Raw genomic sequence first — 18,586 nt, forward strand, 5'->3', positions numbered from 1 at the left:
AGGGCACCCAGCCCGAAATGCATCGGAGACTAATCTAGAGGGGACTAATCTAGAATCTGGCAACCCGCCTGTATACTTGTATCTGTTTGAAAAATCTTCACTTATTTTTGGAATACATAAACATCATGATCACATTATTTCATATGACATAATATGAAAGAATAAAACTTACGAATAAAACCTTCATGGTTGAAGATTTCAAATTGTTTGCTTGAATTAACTTTCGGAAAACTATTTCATCGTTCTGGAGTGCTTTAAATTTAAGCCCTTCCCGTCGAAGGGTATTCTACAACCTCCATGTTATGCCATAAAATCCTCCTTCTTGTTGTAGTTTCAGGCAGCAGATCTGAGAGGCTCTGAACATCTCACATATTTATCCAGTGTTCTCTGGTGACAAGCAGGGAAGCACCCCTTTCCAATGGGGTGCAGGTCAACACCCCAAAGTATGACAACTTCCTCCAAAGTGTGGCATAGTCTTGTCCTAGAAAGTACTATTCCCTCAAAATCCATCTTAGATAAAATGTCAGCAGAGCAGCAAGAGATAACTAAACAAAACTTAGAGTATGGCCTATTTCCACAAACTCCACCCATTCATATATGTGAATTTATTTCTTCCTTAAGCCTCCTATCTGGCAGGGAGAAAGGGTGGCCATGGCTTACAGGCTTGCTTGACCTGCTCAGTCTTTGAATGATATATTCCACACTCCATAATGTCCATAAGGCCAACTATCTTTGAGGGAAAAAAATGAAATGTGAAATTTCTTCCTCACCAGGGTTTATAAAACCTCTTTTCTAAAGCCCCTGTTCACAGCTACAGGACCCCAACCCTGCAACACCTAGGGGAGACCTGGGGGTTCCTAATATGCAAAAACGATTTTGGTTATTATTTCACAGTGCCCACAGTCAAATTTGTAGTGAATGTCCAGCAATGGGGGAAAACGGCAGTTTTTACTCACCACTGTTTATAAAGCCTCCCATATTGGGATTCTGCTTATAGTTACATGATCCACCCACACGGAACACATAAGGGAGAACTTGGGGGGTACCCCGAATGTACAAATGCGGTAGACTATCACTTTTAAAGTGCCCATACCATCAGAGTCGAGGTTGTAAGTAAATATTACTTTTAAAGGCAGCTCTGCAACACATGGCTGCTTTTGAAAGGACCATAGGCTCTCAGATGCGCACACATGCAAGAGCAACAAAGGCTGCTGGCCTCTAAACTAAATGGTATTTGCATCCCCTATCACTATTATCTACTAGGGACTTTTAGGGTAGGTCATGCCAATTATAAGTGTCCCTTAATATATGTGTTTGTGTTTAACATAGAACTGGCTCGGGCATGACTATAGAGCCAAGGACATGATCCGAGTCAGCTACCACCAGTTCCATTCAGCACCAAAAAATGGGGGTGACAGGCCAAAACAGTGACTTTCTAACAGTAAGGAAGCTGGAACATAGGCAGGATAAGTGTTCGTTGACAGCATGCTCCCATACTGGGCTTCAACTTAGGGCAAGGGAAAGAGCTTGGAAACTAAATCCAGTGAGGAGAGAGAGTGAAGACTAGGTTGAGTATGTGTGTAAAGTAACCGTGTAAAAATATGTGTTTGTGCATATTGCTTAGTGCTGATCCCTGACACTGAGCATTCTTGGCAAAGTTCTGGCTATTCCTTCCATAATGCTATTAAAATGCTATTAAAAGGTATATATGTAGAATGCACCAATGAGGTGGCATCAGGGCACTGTTGCTAGATGGCACTCATGTAATCAAACTCAGAACGATGAACAACTAATTGGATCATCATGAGTTGAAACTGTGACCATACAGATCATTAGGCCTAGAGCCACCAGACACACCTGTAGTAATAAAGGTGGACCATTGAAATATAGTGGGCAATATTGACAACATTCTGACTGTCCCAGGCTTATGAGAGGGATGAGATGGGCTGGAACCAGTGCCCATTATCTCCTCCCATGCCCCAGCGCCTAAAGAGACTGAACTTTACAAAGCTCAAAAGCATTTACAAATCCGGAGGCCTACAAGCAATAGTAGCTGATCAAGTATTGGACAAAACATGCTGACCACAATTTACTGAAACACAAAAACTTGACAATGGAGTTTAGATCTCAATTTGCCAGGCGTAAAAGAGACTACTATTAAAGCCACCTAAAAAAATCAGAAGCCTATCTTCCAGGACTCTGATATATTATCTTGGGCTTGCTGGGAACATACTATACCACTATTATAGCATATTGTTTTATTAGACTGATAAATCACTGCCTTAGACAAGAGGAGATTCTTAATGACCTAAACTAATTAGTTTTGCCCTCGCTTAATGAGCCAATATCCCCCCAAAAAGGGAGCTGAACAGTAACAAATGAACTTTCGTCCAATCACGTCTTTTAGAAGTAATATCACCTGAAATAAATAAGTTTTGCGCTGCTCTGCCAAGCGTACTCCATTGGGGACTTCATAGCTAAACATCATTTGACAGCCCTGCCCAAGCATTGTATTTGCAGTGTCATAGATGAAGCAAGACAGCAATACTCTCAGCTATGCAAAGCTGTCAGGGGTGTTTGGTGCTTGGGGCACTCTCTCATCACTAAAGTGCACTGAAGACTATATCCTATCACTTAAGTTTCCAGAAGTAAAAAGGCAGCTTTTCTGGAGATTAAGAGCTCTCAGAGGCAGTTGAGGCTCAGTGAGATGCTGCCTCCTGGGATGAGGCTGCTCTTAGAAGCATCTCTCACCATGAAGGGCTCCAGGCTTCAAAGCTGCACATGTCCAGGAACTATGTTTTCCACTTCCTTTGCACTGAAAAAGTGTGTGAGCTCCTGTCCAGCTATATAACTACGGCACACATTACAAACAGCTGGGATCATACCTCGAACGCAGAAACTAACACTGCAGTCTAGAAGTTCAGGAAATCCAGCAGCAAAGGGGCTTTATAATCAGAAGCGTCATATCTAAAATTAATATAACTAAATGGGCAAAACTTTTTTTGTTTTACATGAAAAGATGGTGCACCTCACAAGGTCACTCGTAAGGCACTGAAGCGCCCCACACGATCACAGTGCACACAAAGAAACATCAGCAGCTATGATCTTCTCCAATGAATCCTAATTTAATTTACTAACTTAGAGTGGGTCATCATGAGCCTAAGTTGAGCCTTTAAAAAAAATTACAGCGGGGCACTAGGTTGGCACCCTTCCATTTCTGGTGCTTGCAGCAGTTTTAAGATCTTCTTAGTGAGTCTTGTTGCTCAATAAGGTGCAACTTCTGATATTTATGGTTCTCTCATCTACATTGCATGGTTATGCTCACAAAAAAGCGTCACTCATAGTCGCAGAATGTCACTCATAATTACACTGAAAATTGTGAAAATGTCAATCATAAGCATTCTGAAACCTTGGCAGTTTTTTGGGTCCAAATACCCAGTGCTGAGGTTTCACAGGCTTCCTGTTGATCTCTGGGTGTTGGTCATGAACTTTGTGGAGAGTATGTCATCTGCTGTGTCTTACCTCGACCGTGTCACATGCTAGTGTCACCTCCTCTATCTCAGTGGTCACAATATGAAATAGATCATCTGATCCAAATTAAACCCCACATGAGACTTCTGAGGCATTGCAGGATTCTTGATGATCTTTGAGTTGCAGTTCTAAGCCTAGTGCAGAAGACTCAGGGCCTCACTTACAAGCGGGCTGCACCACCTTTGAGTCACTTTTTTGATGCTTCAGTGGCGCAAGCCCTTCAATCCCATCTATGAGGTGAAACAAAGCCACTCTGCGTGGCTTTGCATGGGCTCACAGGTATGCAATAAAACAAAGCAGCGCAAGTCACTGCCTCACCTTGCTCTAAATCAAGGAGGCATACCATGGGCATTGTTGTGGGTTTTCCTTCGCAGCACCCATGGATTTTGATCCCAGCCCAGATTTGCTTAAGCACATAAACCTGCGGCAGCACTAAAAACGTACACCTCCCCAGAGCAGGCGTAACAAGGAGAAATATTTTTACTTCTCAGTTTTTCTGCTTTACATGTGTGTTGCATTGTTTAGCACGCATAGAAAGAGTAAAAAGCCTGGATTGTTTTGTGTAGGAAGGTATCCCTTCCAGCGCAAAAACAATCCTGCATGAAAGGGAGCCACCCTTGCACCATGGTGAATGGGTGCCTTCATTGGTTCCTAGACAGCAAATTGTGTGTCACACCAGGGGTAAAAACACAGGAATGCACCGTACTTCATAAATACGGTGCATTCCTGCCCTTTCACATTGGCATAGGGAAGCACAGCAAGAAGACTTGTGAGGCTGCCCATGTCATTTCCTCATAAATGAGTCCCGTACTCTGCCCAAGAAATTCTTAGATGTCTCATACTCTGGTGAGACAAATCTTTAAGTCTTTTTAGTCTGAAAATCCCATGGTTAGTGATCTAACCAGACGCATTAATTGTTGAATATACACCAACTTTATTTCACTGCCCCATCACACCAAAATACTATTTCATTCTAATTTCAGCCTTGAGAAAGCTCATTTGGTACACACCAGCTCAGTGGCACAATGATTCTCATGCTGCTCTCTCTATGCACATTCAGCTTGCTATACAACAGTCTCAACCCAATGCCCATCGGTTTCCTCTTGGAAGCTGCTTCTTAGCTTTTACACACCATAGAAGCAAGCAACTACATGGTAACAGAATGCCTAGTGTTGCTGACACCTCCAGTCAACTCTTAATCATGCCCATGTCAGAATTTCAGAAAGGCAGAAGACCAGCTGGACCACTACCCCTTGGCTTCTCCAGGGGTCAAGTTCTCCGTTCAATAGCCAAACTGACTTTGTATTAGTACCGAGATGTTATCATCACCCCACCTGAATGAAGCACATGACTGCTTTCCCATCACACACAATGACCTAACAGTCTGTGGAGTCTGTGAGTGTCTATATCATAGTAATAATGGCAACAACCAACAACTTACCTTATTGATGTATTTCCCTAGACCCACAACAGCATGCCTCATCTCTCTTGGGGCAAAGTCATTGTATGAAACTGGATACATGTGGTTCTATCTACTAGAGACTACAAAAAATTAAATGTGTCACTTAGTGGTATACAGATTCTAACGTTTTTAGAGAGGAGATCCTAAGCAGTTTGCCATTGGTTAGCAGTAGTAAGCTATACGCAGTCCTATGGCCAGCAAAACAGATACAACAAAAGAAGGCAAAAACAGTCATGATGGTTCAAAGATACATGACGAAAGCTGCTTCTAATTTCCAAACCCAGAATGTGTCACACAGCCATCACCACAGTAGCCAGTTGCAAAAGTATGAAAAGTATCAAGGTCAATATAATGACAGATTTGTATGCCCAGGCCGCTTTCCCTGTGTTTACTTGTTACCAGCCACAACACGTGATGTGGCAGAGCAGGATGCATATGGGAACACACAGGAAAGTCCCACAAATATAAGTGAATTCTGTTTTGCAGAACTGTGGAAAATCAGTGGGGGGGGGGGACATTGGCCAGAGGTGGAGAAGAACACGGGATGATCAGCTACAAAGTTTGATCATCTGCACTTTTCAGAGTCCTTAATCAGGGGTGAGTGGGTCTTTTCTTGCTTGTCCCAGGAAGGAGCAGCTCAAATTTGAGATGATAATGGGATGAAAGATATGCGGTTAGCTAGCCATGCAGCCTGCAGCAGACTTCAAGGTCAATCAGACAAGTTAATGAGGGTCAGCCAAGGTATCCCACTTTCAAATTCGCATTTGTTTCAGATACAATGTCAGTTTAAAGTTCATCCCAATTGAAGTCTGGTTCATTGGTCAAACCTTCCCCAGGCACCCAGCTGCTCCCATTGAGACCAAGTACATCACAAATGTTATATAATACTAAAATAACTTATGCCTAGGTTTTGGCTAATCATATAAATGTTCACTATAATGCTCATGGTGGCCGTCTTCGTTTTGGATCTTTAAAGTTCACCACTCAGGGCTGTATCCTTGCGCCAAAAATTCCATCTCCTCTTTGTTTGCCTGCTCTGTACTGTCAAACTCTACCATCCACATCACTCCATTTCCTCTTTATAAGTGACATACATATATACATACATATATTAAATACTCAAGGCTTCAATGTGTCTGCAAGTGGAACGCAACCTACAGACAAAGCTGGCTCAATGGAGTTGGGATTGGCCCACAAACAGCATGGTATCTTTACAGTGTGCATTACTTTGGCCTACATTCTTTGGAACCAGGATGGTGATAAGGAGATGTGATTGGTTCACATTTTTGGTCCTGTTCATAAAACCTGACTCTCAGTATCAGATGGTTCCGGTGGCCACAGTGTATTATCGATGATGCTACCTATGATTAACAAGGCTGAGAAAAGGATGGCTTGTAGGCTTCTTAGCCATTTTATTCTTTATTAGAAGGGTTACACTTTAAATCAAACTGAAATGTTTTAAATAACGCCATGACGAGAAGTCCGAAATCACAGGCATCCGTGTTAGCACACCCTCTTAAGCTGTAATTGTTCACCGGCTCACCTGAAACACAAAGACAGCACACCTCAGTTTCCTAATTGGTGAAACTATAGTAGTCTGCATAACATGCATTCTTATGCCGAGTGAGATAATGTGTGAGTATGAAAAGCTGTACATTACATACCTTGCATGTTTGATTATTGAACTGAGACCTTTTTTCTACAAAAAGAAGGTATCAACCAATGTACTTATTTCTGTTCAGTTATGATACTAAGATCTTAATAAGAGAACATTATCTGCTATTGACTGCACTTGGTGGATACCTCCTACCCAGATGGGTAAATTGCTCAGGGCAAAAATAACACATTTCTCGAATGAACATTTTGCTGCAGTAAGTCACTTCAGTACTATATTATTTGCTCATTATTTGTTAATTATACTACATTCTTAAAACCTTTAAGCTAACACATGTCTCGCTTGGTGTTTGGATTAATTGAATAAGCTTTCAGAAGGCTGAATTGGGCAATAAAACAAGAAACCCAAAGTTGAAATAATTAAAGAACCTCATTCCAAAGTGCATCCTAAATTTTCTCAGGTATGTAGTAAGTATATTAGTGGAAGTAAGGCATCATTTGCTTGACTAACAATACATTTGACATTTTAAGAGTGTAACCCTCCACAGCAATAAGTGACGACTGGGGGCCAACAGCCAGGAAAGTGAGATATATGGATATCAGTGATGTACATATTAGCGGAAAGACAGTTGGGGCACTTGGAGGGGTAAAAACTTGGTAGTGGTTATCAAAGCATAATGTTTCAGATATGTGTTGTGATTCCATAGCTGCTGTGGCTGTCAATGCTAGTATTTACTGAACCATTGTGCGCTGTTCCAACTGTTCCCCCCATTGTACATTTGGGGGCTTAACAACTTTTTATCTTTTTTAGTTCCTGGTAAGAAGAAACAAATCCTGGTGAGATCCACTTTGGCTTACCAGGCAATCAAAAATAATAAGAAGAGCATCTCACACCAGTCTATAGATGACTAAATGTTTGTCACCCCCAGGTAGTCCATGCCACAGCTGTTTCCACTGGCTAACAGTAGCCATTGAAAATGGTGCGAGTGCAAGGCCTTGTTCTGATTGAGTGAAGGCTTCATCAAACTGATTCTTCAACAAACTGATCTTTCAACAATTCTGATCGGGCAAGGTATCAACCAATTAGAAGATATCTCATCCAGTTAAGACCATTCTGATCTGCCTGGTGGTTTTCTGTTTTTGGGTTCAAAACATGCATCTTCTGGATTTTTCTTGTCTGCTCTTGGGGCATATTTTTTTGCAGCTTTATACATTGTGATCTTGCTTCACAAGGCAAGTTCTGCAAGAGAACCAGACTATGTTACATATATATTTTGTCTTGTAGGGAAACATAATGTAAAGATCTGGATTGGAGGTAACTAGTTGCAGAATAGGTTGAGAAAAGAGAAAAGTCAAGTAACTGTCAGTGGTGAGGCTGTATATGGCCCAGAAATACAAGATCTTCAATAACCAACACTTGCTCATAGGGAGCCAGTAAAGGAGAGGAAGATGGACAGAAATGCTAGTTTTCCTGCTCAGCCCTAAAATAAGACGAGTGGCTACAATCTGGTTAATTTGTGACTTTTAAAGGCGATAGCCGACAATCCTACAAAAGAGAAATGCAATAGTCCAACCTAAAGTAGAAGAGGGCCTGAAATAGTTTTTTTCTGGAGCAGCTCTGCAGAAAGTAATTTACCTGATTAAGCATAAAGAAGCAGGTGGTAACCTTCTCAATATGTGCCACAAACAAGTTTGTCTTAAAAAATAACGTACAACAACTTGCCTATGAACAATAATTTGGTAGAACCTCAAAAAAAATCACCTGGCTCATAATCCCCAAACTACGCAATGTAGTCAAATAGATACTGGAGAGTTACAAATACTACATGTTTATTGAAGGAAGTGCATTTGTCACAATATCAGATGATTTAGTGGAAACATATGTTTTTTTATTTCAATTGGCTGCAAGTGCTGTAGTGTTAAACTAGACCAGGTATTGTTTTATTCATTTATCACAAAATTTCACATCTTCATTATTCTCTTTCATTTAAATGTAAAACATAATATGTGTTTGCACCCAAGTGACTTTTGGTAAATGTGATACAGTGCTCATGACTTGTATACAGAATATGTCATGTACATCAGCATTTGGATCCAATACTCTACTTACAAAACCTCAATACCTCACTTCAACCACATCTATAAAAACTGCACAATAGGCAACCTTCAAAAACTGAACACACAATAGTTAACCTTCAAAAACTGTACATGCTATCTAAAATCTTAGGTCAACTACTTTCATTACTTTCTGCATTATATTTTCTTTTGTGCATCTCTATAAAACCACCACAATTAGACATAACCTCTCTCTACACCTATTACCTTTCACACCTACCTCCACCACCATGTGCTACACTAAGTACTTTGCTGCTTCTTCAAACGCTATCCCAATTCTCAATGTCTGCTCACCCTTCTTGAGCACATCCCACTCTTTCAGTCTGCAAACCACAGAGGGGCATATTTACAAGAAGATATCGCCACAAGAACGCCACTGTTAATGATTGTCTGTTGGCGATTTGCCCTTCTCCATATTTAAAAAGTGGCATTAAGCCACTTTTTTTGGCCCAACCCTGCCTTGTAAATAATGCATCTTTACACGCATTACTTAGCGTGAAAGGGGCATGAAATGGGTGTTGCTGTGGGCGTTCCACTGCAACATCCATTGCTTTTGACACTGCCCCAGATGTTCAAGGATGTGCAAATCTGAGGCAGCATCAAAAACTAACGCCATGCAAGAGCAGACATTAGAATGGTGAAATGAGGAGAAATGCTTTTATTCTCCTCGTTTTTGCTTTTTCTCTGTGTGCTGCATTCTGCAGCACACATAGAATTAACCTCCACGTGTACATCAAAAATTGTGAGAGAGAGAACACAATGCATTGCCTGGTAACAGTTCTTAAAATTCTGTACGTGGTCCTAAAAGTCCTAATACCGAGGTTGCAGAAAATCTACTTCCTTTTTATGCTTGGTATGTTGAAAAGAAAAATATGACGTGCTCAGCTGATGAGGGCAGAACATGCAGAATCTGTCACAATTGCTGGAGTGACAACTCTATTTGACTGTAAAAGAGCAAATAGGCAAGATACTCAAGTGGAATTTAACATAGAAAGGCTTTACAAAGTGGGGGGTTCGATCTCATCCAAGAATGCTTTCAGGTGGTAATCTACTTTGAACTCTAAAAAAGAAACAGTATGAGAACCGGTCTCTAGAGTAGATTACTGTTCCTCTAGAGCGGATAACTGCATTGCAGTAGTTTAATTTCCAAAATGGCCGCAATGGAGTGAAACTCCGAGCTTCTAGAGATTAATTATCCCCCAGACTCCGTTAAAATATCCAAGCAAACCCACCAAAGTTACTGACCTGGGTGCCCACTGAGCTACGGAGTCCCCCGGTCTGCCGCCAGAGAAGATCCGCTCACTCTGCCCTGAGATATTGGAATTGTGGCTGGCCGCGGTGTCGTCCAGAGCCACTCTGCGAGAGAGACCCGCTGCTGCAGCCGGCGCGTGGCTTGCGGCGCAGCTGGCTCTGGGCGACGGGAGAAACACGGGGGAAATACCGATGTGCTGGTGGTGTCCCCCGTTGTCTGTTTGTTGGCGACGCTATTTGCTGGGCGCGTTGCTGGGCCGGGTGGGCTACGGTACACAAGATCTGAAGTCAAGCAGGCGCCATTACTCGTCCTCTACTGCCTCGGATGTTGGAAGGAACTCAGGAGGTTTCCCTCATCCCTCCGATGTGGGTTTTGATGCCACCAGTCAGTTTGGGATAATTGGGGCCGTTTTTTTCAGTCATGGCTGCCAAATGTGACACAGCACTGTGCCCCTCCCCCAGCAGAGCTGTTTAGCCTCTCCGCTCCAACCTACATCCCTGTTGCTGTTGCTGTTACTGAGAGGTCCAGGGGGACTACATCGCCCAGCCTGCCTTGCGCGGCCACCGCGTCATCTGTGTTCTTTTACAGATATGTTTAGGAACCAGATATCCGATTTAAAAGCACAGACTAAGCAACTTATGGAGGAAGTTAACGAACTAAAGGGTATGATCAACACACTCTCCATAGCACTAAAAACCCGACCTAGCAAAGATTATTCAGTCACAGAAGCTCTGCCCCAGATTCAAGTTTGTAGAACATCTAACATCACCAAAGGAAATTCATGCTGTCCAATTATCAAAAACAAAGCCAACGGACAACTAGCAAAGTTCAACAAACAACTGACTTATGGTCCAAATATCATGCAGAATCCTGCCACCCTTGTAGAGCCAGTGAATAGATCCTACAGTTTCCCAGTGCACACCGTAGAAGAGAAATGCACATTCCTTTTCACCCCAATGTTCAGCCCAGGGTAGCCTTAACTGCAAGAGTAAGCAATCACGATAAATCTTTTCTTCGATCCTCCAAATCACACATTTTCTTGATTAATGTCTCAAAGATTTCACCTAGCCTAATTAAGGAGGATGAGCAGTCCCTGACCAACAAGTGTACCCAGTGGTTGAGACATGTGCGTAAGTGCAGATCCAGAATCAGGGAGGACATATCCTCCGCTGTAAGATACTCTTCTAAGGATAACAACTCTGATTATGCGTGTCTTACCCTTGTTTCCCCATTGTTGGTAGAAAATCTGATGGCTTTTGATTTAAAAACATCTCATGTAATACAAACAAATATTAGGCTGAATCTGAACCCTCCTGACTTTGCTTCTAACCTATCCTTTAACGCCCCAGAACCAAGTTGTATCGGGGACTCGTCCCTTCAAAACATAGATTGACTTTTAACAGATTTATGCCCCAAAGCCTTTGGATTCCGAGGACAGCAACTTTAGGCTGACGAAGATGCCGAGTGGGGTATACCCCAACTGGAGATACCACCAATTACAAAGTGGACCGAGGCAGCGCTCCAGCTGAAAGCTTTTAGCTTAGAAAGGGGAGTTAGGGCAGCAAATGGCCGTACACCCTCCGACCGCTTAGGATCTCATGCGATCATTTTGGCAGCTTGTCAAATGGGGTAGAGGAGGCCAAGGCAGTGCCCGCTCAAACCACATTGCCCCGGACCAATGGGTATCCTTCTTTGAGAATCAATTTGCAATCGCTGAGAATATACCCCCCTTCCAAGTTCCAAGTGTAGACTCACCAATAACATTTTCTTTAAGAGAAGTGGAAACTGCCGTGAATTCAGCACCAAAGGGAAGGGCCCCCGGTCCTGATTGCATCCCGGCGGACCTATTCTTATCTGATAAAGATAATTGGTTCAAGTACATTCTGATTCTCGCAAATGTGATTGCCAGAGGAGCTCTCATCCCCGACTCCTGGCGAGGAGCAAAACTTTTACTTATTTACAAGAAGGGGGACTGTTCAAACCCCAGTAATTATACAGGCCAATCAGCCTGATCGATTCCACCCAAAAGATTATGGCTAGATTCGTTCTGAACAGAATTCATATTATCCCCCTTCCAAGCAGGTTTTAGGGTCCTCGTAAGTACAATCGATCAAGTTTTTTATTTTGTTTCAATTTACTGGCGTGTTGCACTATTAGTGGGTGGAACTAGTTATGCCACCTTTGTAGATCTCAAAGCAGCATTTGATACGGTCCCGAGAAACAAACTCTGGGCCGTACTGAGTGACCTAGGATTACCCCCGAGCTCTTGCAGTTTGTAGTTAAACTGCATGAATCCAATTCCGAGCAGTTTGGCTGGGGTGCTCAAGGGAACACTACCCCCAAATTCCCAATCCTCAAAGGGGTACGTCAAGGGTGTGTACTGGCCCCCACCCTGTTTTCACTGTTTATAAACGGCGTGGTCCATTATTTCTCCACCGATGCACCCTCTGTTGCTGGTATAAAAGTCCCAATATTCATGTTCGCGGACGATACCCTAATTTTAACAAAAACTCAAGTTGGGTTGCAGAGAGTATTGACCCGATTTGAGTTATTTTGTAAGGAACATGAGTTATTGGTAAACGTGGCCAAAACTAAATTTATGGTGTTGCACAAACATAAAGTAATCAAGTCAATCTTTGTTATGAATAATGAGCCATTGGAACAAACAGATTTATTTACTTACCTTAGAGTAAATATAGGCCGTAAACTAGACTGGAAACCTCAGATAGAAATAATGGTGCTTAAGCATTCCAAGCTTGCAGGAGTGATTTTGAAAGAACATAGGCTCTCCCAGACAAAGACGGTTGGTCCTGCACTTAAGATATATAATACCAAGATTATGGCTTCTATTCTGTATGGGAAGGAACTTTGGGGTTTTGAAACCTGTCCTCACTAGCCCAGGCCCAAAAACTATTTCTGAGACGTTTGGCAGGCCTCCCCCAAAGTACACCTCTTATACCTTTATATTCTGATTTGGGGTCCAATCCCCTGGTAGAGGTTGCTAGGTTCAGACCACTGGCCTACTGGAGAAGACTTTGGTCTACCCCGGAGTTAGCCCACCATGCCCTAGCTCTCAAAGACATCAGAGATGCCGATACCTCTCACAAGATCAGATGGTAACAACATGTGATAAGCTCCCTGGTGAATATGGGCATAAGGCATCTATGGGAAGACCCGGTGCATAATATTTTTCCTCCCAAAAAAGCATTTAAAGAAGCTTACTGGGCTATGATTAGAACTGGTAATCTGTGTCATTCTAACTCATCATCTTTGACCAGTATCTTTCTGGCCCACAAGCCGGAACCCCTGTATGAAGACTTTTGGGACTTTATAACCAAGCCCACTGACAGGAAACGTTATTTCCAGTTCCGTATAGGAACGCTACCGACCAAAGCCTTCACCAAAACCTGACACCATTCTCAAGATAGTAAATGCCCACTCTGTCAGAGTATGGATGAAACAATCCCTCACATATTATTTGTATGCCCAGCATACAGTTCTCCACGGAGCAAATGGCTCAAACCAATTTCTCTGACCTTGGGTACTAGGACGAGTGCTACTGCTCTACGAGTATGGAAGACCAGCACACAAGAGGCAATTGTGATTGCTATAGCGAAGTTTTTAGGCCGGTTGGGGAGAATTAGACACAAGATTGAAAGCAAGCAGACTGCGACAGTGCTTAGTTAGACACTATCTTCTGCCTAGCTCTCCAGCCCGGTTATTTATTATACTTCTTAATCAGTATTGGGACCCGCTGGTATTGAATATTATATGAATAGTTATTAGCCTGCACCGATTTTACTTTTTTTACTGTAAAAAATGCCTGTATAAGCTTTTTTAATTGATATATAAATTGCTTGTCTTTTTTACACGTTTTATCATATTTCTATGTATAGTCCTTGTTGAGAACTAGATTTTACACATGTAGTCTTTGGTGATGTAAATATTTATTGTCTTTTATGATCAGTGCGGTCGGAATAAAGACTAATAAACGGTAAACAGAACCAGCCATAAGAGGGTATAGAGTTTGGTTGTCAGTATAATGCCAACTGGTGCCTTTTAGCTCAGATTTAAAATTAATTCAGCATCTGGAGGGGAGAACCAAAGATTCTTCTACCCAATCTGGCCCAGCTGATCTTTCACTATCCAAAGCCAGGCAATCTTACAGGTCATCTATAGCCATATGAAATGTCATGAGCTTTGGGGTAAATCAGAGCCAGTACAAAATCCGTCTTTACCCAGCTGTGTCATTGATGCATCTAAGGCCATAATCTAGACAAAGGGGGACAAGAGGGGTGCTAGCTGGTAAGCTACTTAGGTTGCTCATAAAAACAATTTTCTATAGTCTCTAAGGATCTAGAGTCTTGGAAGCCCAAAATCTCTCCACCGTACAGAGTGACTCCTAGTGCTGACTTTTGTAGATTTCAAGGGCTGGAGTCACCGGATGAAAAAAGGAGCCACGGTGAGCCCTCAAATTGCCCCCACAATGTAGTTTGAGCCCATGCCTCTGAATATGGGGTAACCAATCAAATCGTTCTGTGAGCATAACCCATAGGCAGTGGCGGCTGGTGGAATTTGGAACTGGCGAGGCATATGCAGAGCGAATCAACGTGTGCGAGCGAGCGACCCCAGTGACAATAAAGGAGGTTTGGGGGGGTTCTCCTCCCGTGAAGAGATTTTTTACAAATTGGCATCTTTTTCGTGCAATTTTCAGCATTATTCCTGTGATAAATGGACTAAAAATTCAGTTCTTCTAGGCATTCATAAAAGAAAACTCATACATTATTTTAGAGAATTTCTGGGTTGACTTCTGAAGAGGGGTAGGGTTCTAAGCAAGACTGCTTTGGCTCTACCCTTTCCAAGAGAAAACACTAGTTAGCGATGTGAACAAGTTCAATGGACAAATCTGGGGTCTAGGGAGAGTCCCTCTCCTGAGAAAGAAATTTAAAAAAGATTGGCAAATGGTGCATTTTAAAGCAAATGAATGCAGCGATAAAGCAAGACTTATTAAGCAGTGGGGACGTATAGTCTTGAAATATTACACACATTAAAAACTGCCCCGTATCTTCTTGCATTCATTTGTTCAAGTTACTGTAATATGTAAATTGCTCCCCAAGATTACACATGAAAATTCCTCATACAGCTCGAATGAATGCCTACTGTAAAAATCTGTGTAAATGTTACAGTTTTACCATCCTTCTGGGATTAATAAAGTCTGAACTGCTCATGTTGGGTGACATAAACACATTGGATTGTTCACGCGCCATCACTGCTGCAAACGGCATGGATACATAACTTATGACAGGGGTGCAGAATAAAAGAGCTATAAATGACTTGGATGCATCGCATATGACAGGTTTTCAGAATACTTTAAGGGCAAAGAAAGCTTTGTTTGTGGTTTGAATGCACCAAATATAACTGGGATGCATAAAACATCACTGCGAATGACTTATGAACATTTATATCATCAAATACTGTAACATGCTTTCATTCTATAAATATTTTTATAATTCCTATCAAAAATACACTAGAGAGGAGAAATACAATGTCACTTAAAGGCCTGGGTAAATAACTTACTAATTATCGGGCACCCATCGAGAATCCGCCTCTTGTAATTGACACAGGTTTTTGGTATTAAAAATTGAGTTTCTGACATCATGCAAAATGGTTTTGTAATAATGTAATCAGATTCAAAGGGTCTTCCTGACATCACAATAAAACTATCAAATGCAGCTCTCTGACATCACAACAGGTCTTTCTAATACAACAATAGAGTCTATAACAGCACAAGGTAGCTTTATTCCATCAAAATACGTCTTCTAACTTACTAATAGAGCATCATGACATTACAAAACTCTGCATGACATCACAAAAGAACTGACATAATAATATAGTTTGATGACGAAACAATATGAATTTGTGCCTGCACAAAAAGCCTTCCTGCAATCACATTGGGTGTTCTTGACATGACAACGGGAGCGTTATGACAACAACACAAGGATTTCTGACTTGACATGGGGATCGTGACACCAGAGAAGGACCGTCTGCCACCATACTCGGACTTTCCAGCAACAAAACAAAATTTGTTGACATGACAATTGGACCTCCTGCCATCACAATAAGGCCTTCTAACAGCGCCAGTAAGGGGGCTCCCTGAATTCATTTAGGGGCATATTTACAAGGCGGCGATAGAAAATTATCGCCGCATTTGCGGCCGTTTTCGGCCGAAAAGCGGCGATAATTTTATCGCCTAATTAGCAAGGTCACGCTAACGCGTGAAACCTTGCATTAGCGCACCTATTCTTAACGCCCAGCTTTGCATCTCTAATGAGATGCAAAGTGGGCGTTCCTGACCTGACATGACAGGAGAAATGTCGCTAAGCGACATTTCTCCTATCATCAAGCCCCACGCTATGAAGCATAGTGGCAGGAAAAGTAGCGATAACCCCTGTTATCGCTACTTTCTTTACGCCTGCTTCAGGACTGACTTAGCCATGATATCCTATGGAAGGAGGATATCATGGCTAAGTTTGTGGGACCCCATCAACAAGCTAACGCCACATTTTGGGAGATTATCGCTGGGTTTCCAGCAATAATCTCACGTTAGGCAGTTAGAGCTAGGATTTTTATTGCTTTTGAGATAAGCATTGCTAATAGCACGCTATCTCAGCGATAAAAATACACGCTAGCCGGCGATAATTATCCTACCGCTAAGTGCGCTTAGCGATAATTATCGCCGGTTGTTGCTGATATGCCCCTTAATGCCTCCCAACCGTTAGAAGCAGGCTTTCTGACCTTACATTGAGGTCCACATTCTACGCCTTTCAAACCGTACCACAATATTTTCTGGCATAGCAAAGGCTGCTGACATTCCAATTAAGATAACTAAATGAAACAAAACGAGGCTGATGCATGCAAAAAGACGTATGATATTACATACAGCCGGCCAGGCTAACTTCAAGTAATTTTTCACAAGCCATTTCTCGATCTTCAGTCATTTGCGCTCCGATGGTTATCGTCTATCGTTTTAACTTGTTTTCTTTAAAATCTAATTGTCATCGCACTCTGGAAGGATGAAAGGGTGAACTGGCGTGTCGGGCTTCTAACTCATTAACTAAAGATAACGTCAGCATACGTGTTTACTCACATGACTGTAGCACTCCTCACTTTGCTCTCCCTTACTGTGAACTGTACCAGAAGAGCATCAAAATTAAAAGACGAGATGAATACGTCTCGTATGACATCATTGCGCAACATCGCTGAGAATTACATACAACATCGTAACAGCACAGCGTTCAGGCCCGGTGTACTATAGTTCCCCGCTCCCCACGGATATGCACTCCATCCGCGTTACTGCGCATGCGCATCATCCCACGCAACCGTACTATGCTCTTTCTCGAAGCTCCCCTATGACGTAGAGGGAGCACATACCAATGGGGGAGCACAGCTCCTTCGAACACCGGTGCTCGGAAACCACCAGCTCAAATATATGTCAAACCGAAAATGCCGCTGGCCGCGTCCCACGCAGGGGGACATTAGCAGGTCAGCCTTCTAGTGGCCACCCGTCGGAGCCTCCCCCCCTGGTTCCACCTCTCTCAGGACAGGATGCCGCGCCTCGGGAGGGGAGGCCCCAATCATTGGCCCTGCCGGGGGAGGCGGGCCACTGGGCGGGGCTAGGCCTATTTATGCCTCCCGCCTCTGCAGATCGCCCTCTGCTTCCTGTTTCCCTCCTATCCTTTGGCTCAGGTAACATTTCCTATACACTGATTCACATGCATATGATTGATTGGCTCGGCAAATTTTTTGTGAGATGCAAAGTTCAACTTGGTCAGTATTAACTTTTGCTATTTGTTGCCCTGCGCAAATGAGTTCATTTCTCTCCAGTTCCCTGTGAAGGTTTGGGGGGCCAGGGTGATCTCTGATGAGTCTGTACTCATTACGGTTTATGGTAAGCGTTTTTGAGAAACATATGGCTAGCTAGGGCTGCAGGCAGACACCGTTCCTTCGCCCCAGAGCATTTCCAATGTGCATCTCCTGTGCAATTCATCCTTGTGGGGCGACCGTGAATATTCAGAACAGGTGGTGGAGCTCGCGCATAATTATACAGTGCCTGGCGGCCGATTTCTAACCTCTGCTGCTACAATTTAGGCATGACAAGCAATGGGAAGCACAATGGGTCTAGTTTTTACTGGTTTTAGCCTTTGGCCAATGGTAGTTTTCGTTAGCCAAATTCGGAAGAGCTGATATTGCAGGACACTTGAAGCGGTTGTGTGTATGTCCAAGTTGGGGAAGGTTTTCTTGTGATACAGGCAAGCGTTGCATGGTGGGGCACCAGTAAACTGGTACTTTTACTCCCACTTTCATCGCACTTAACGGCTTGCCAAAACAGCATGGTTTTCAGAGTCTCCTTGGTGTCCACACATCATGCTCATATTGGTCCCTGTAATGTAATTTGCAGCCCACACGCTGGTCTCTCTTAACTTGACGGATGTTTCATTCCGGAAACCCCTGAACCAGAGGCCACCAGCACTATTCACACTATTGTCCCCAAGCTTTCCTTCGATTCCTGGCTTTATGTTTGAAAATGCATGGTTTTACATTTCAAATGTACT

The 18,586-nt window shown here is 42.8% G+C and overlaps 1 protein-coding gene across 1 annotated transcript in view; it reads right to left on the reverse strand.

Annotated features, from left to right (window-relative positions):
* Positions 1–6,405: 6,405 nt before the first annotated feature.
* Positions 6,406–18,586, reverse strand: part of LOC146808910 (uncharacterized) — a 46,423-nt gene continuing 34,242 nt past the window's right edge. Inside the window, exon 5 of the mRNA XM_085614802.1 lies at positions 6,406–6,536. Within this exon, the coding sequence (XP_085470928.1) occupies positions 6,406–6,536 (131 nt within the window). The remainder of the gene's footprint in view (positions 6,537–18,586) is intronic.

This window comes from Triturus cristatus, chromosome 7 (assembly GCF_964204655.1).
Source record: "Triturus cristatus chromosome 7, aTriCri1.1, whole genome shotgun sequence".
In the NCBI taxonomy this organism is placed as follows: Eukaryota; Metazoa; Chordata; class Amphibia; order Caudata; family Salamandridae; genus Triturus; species Triturus cristatus.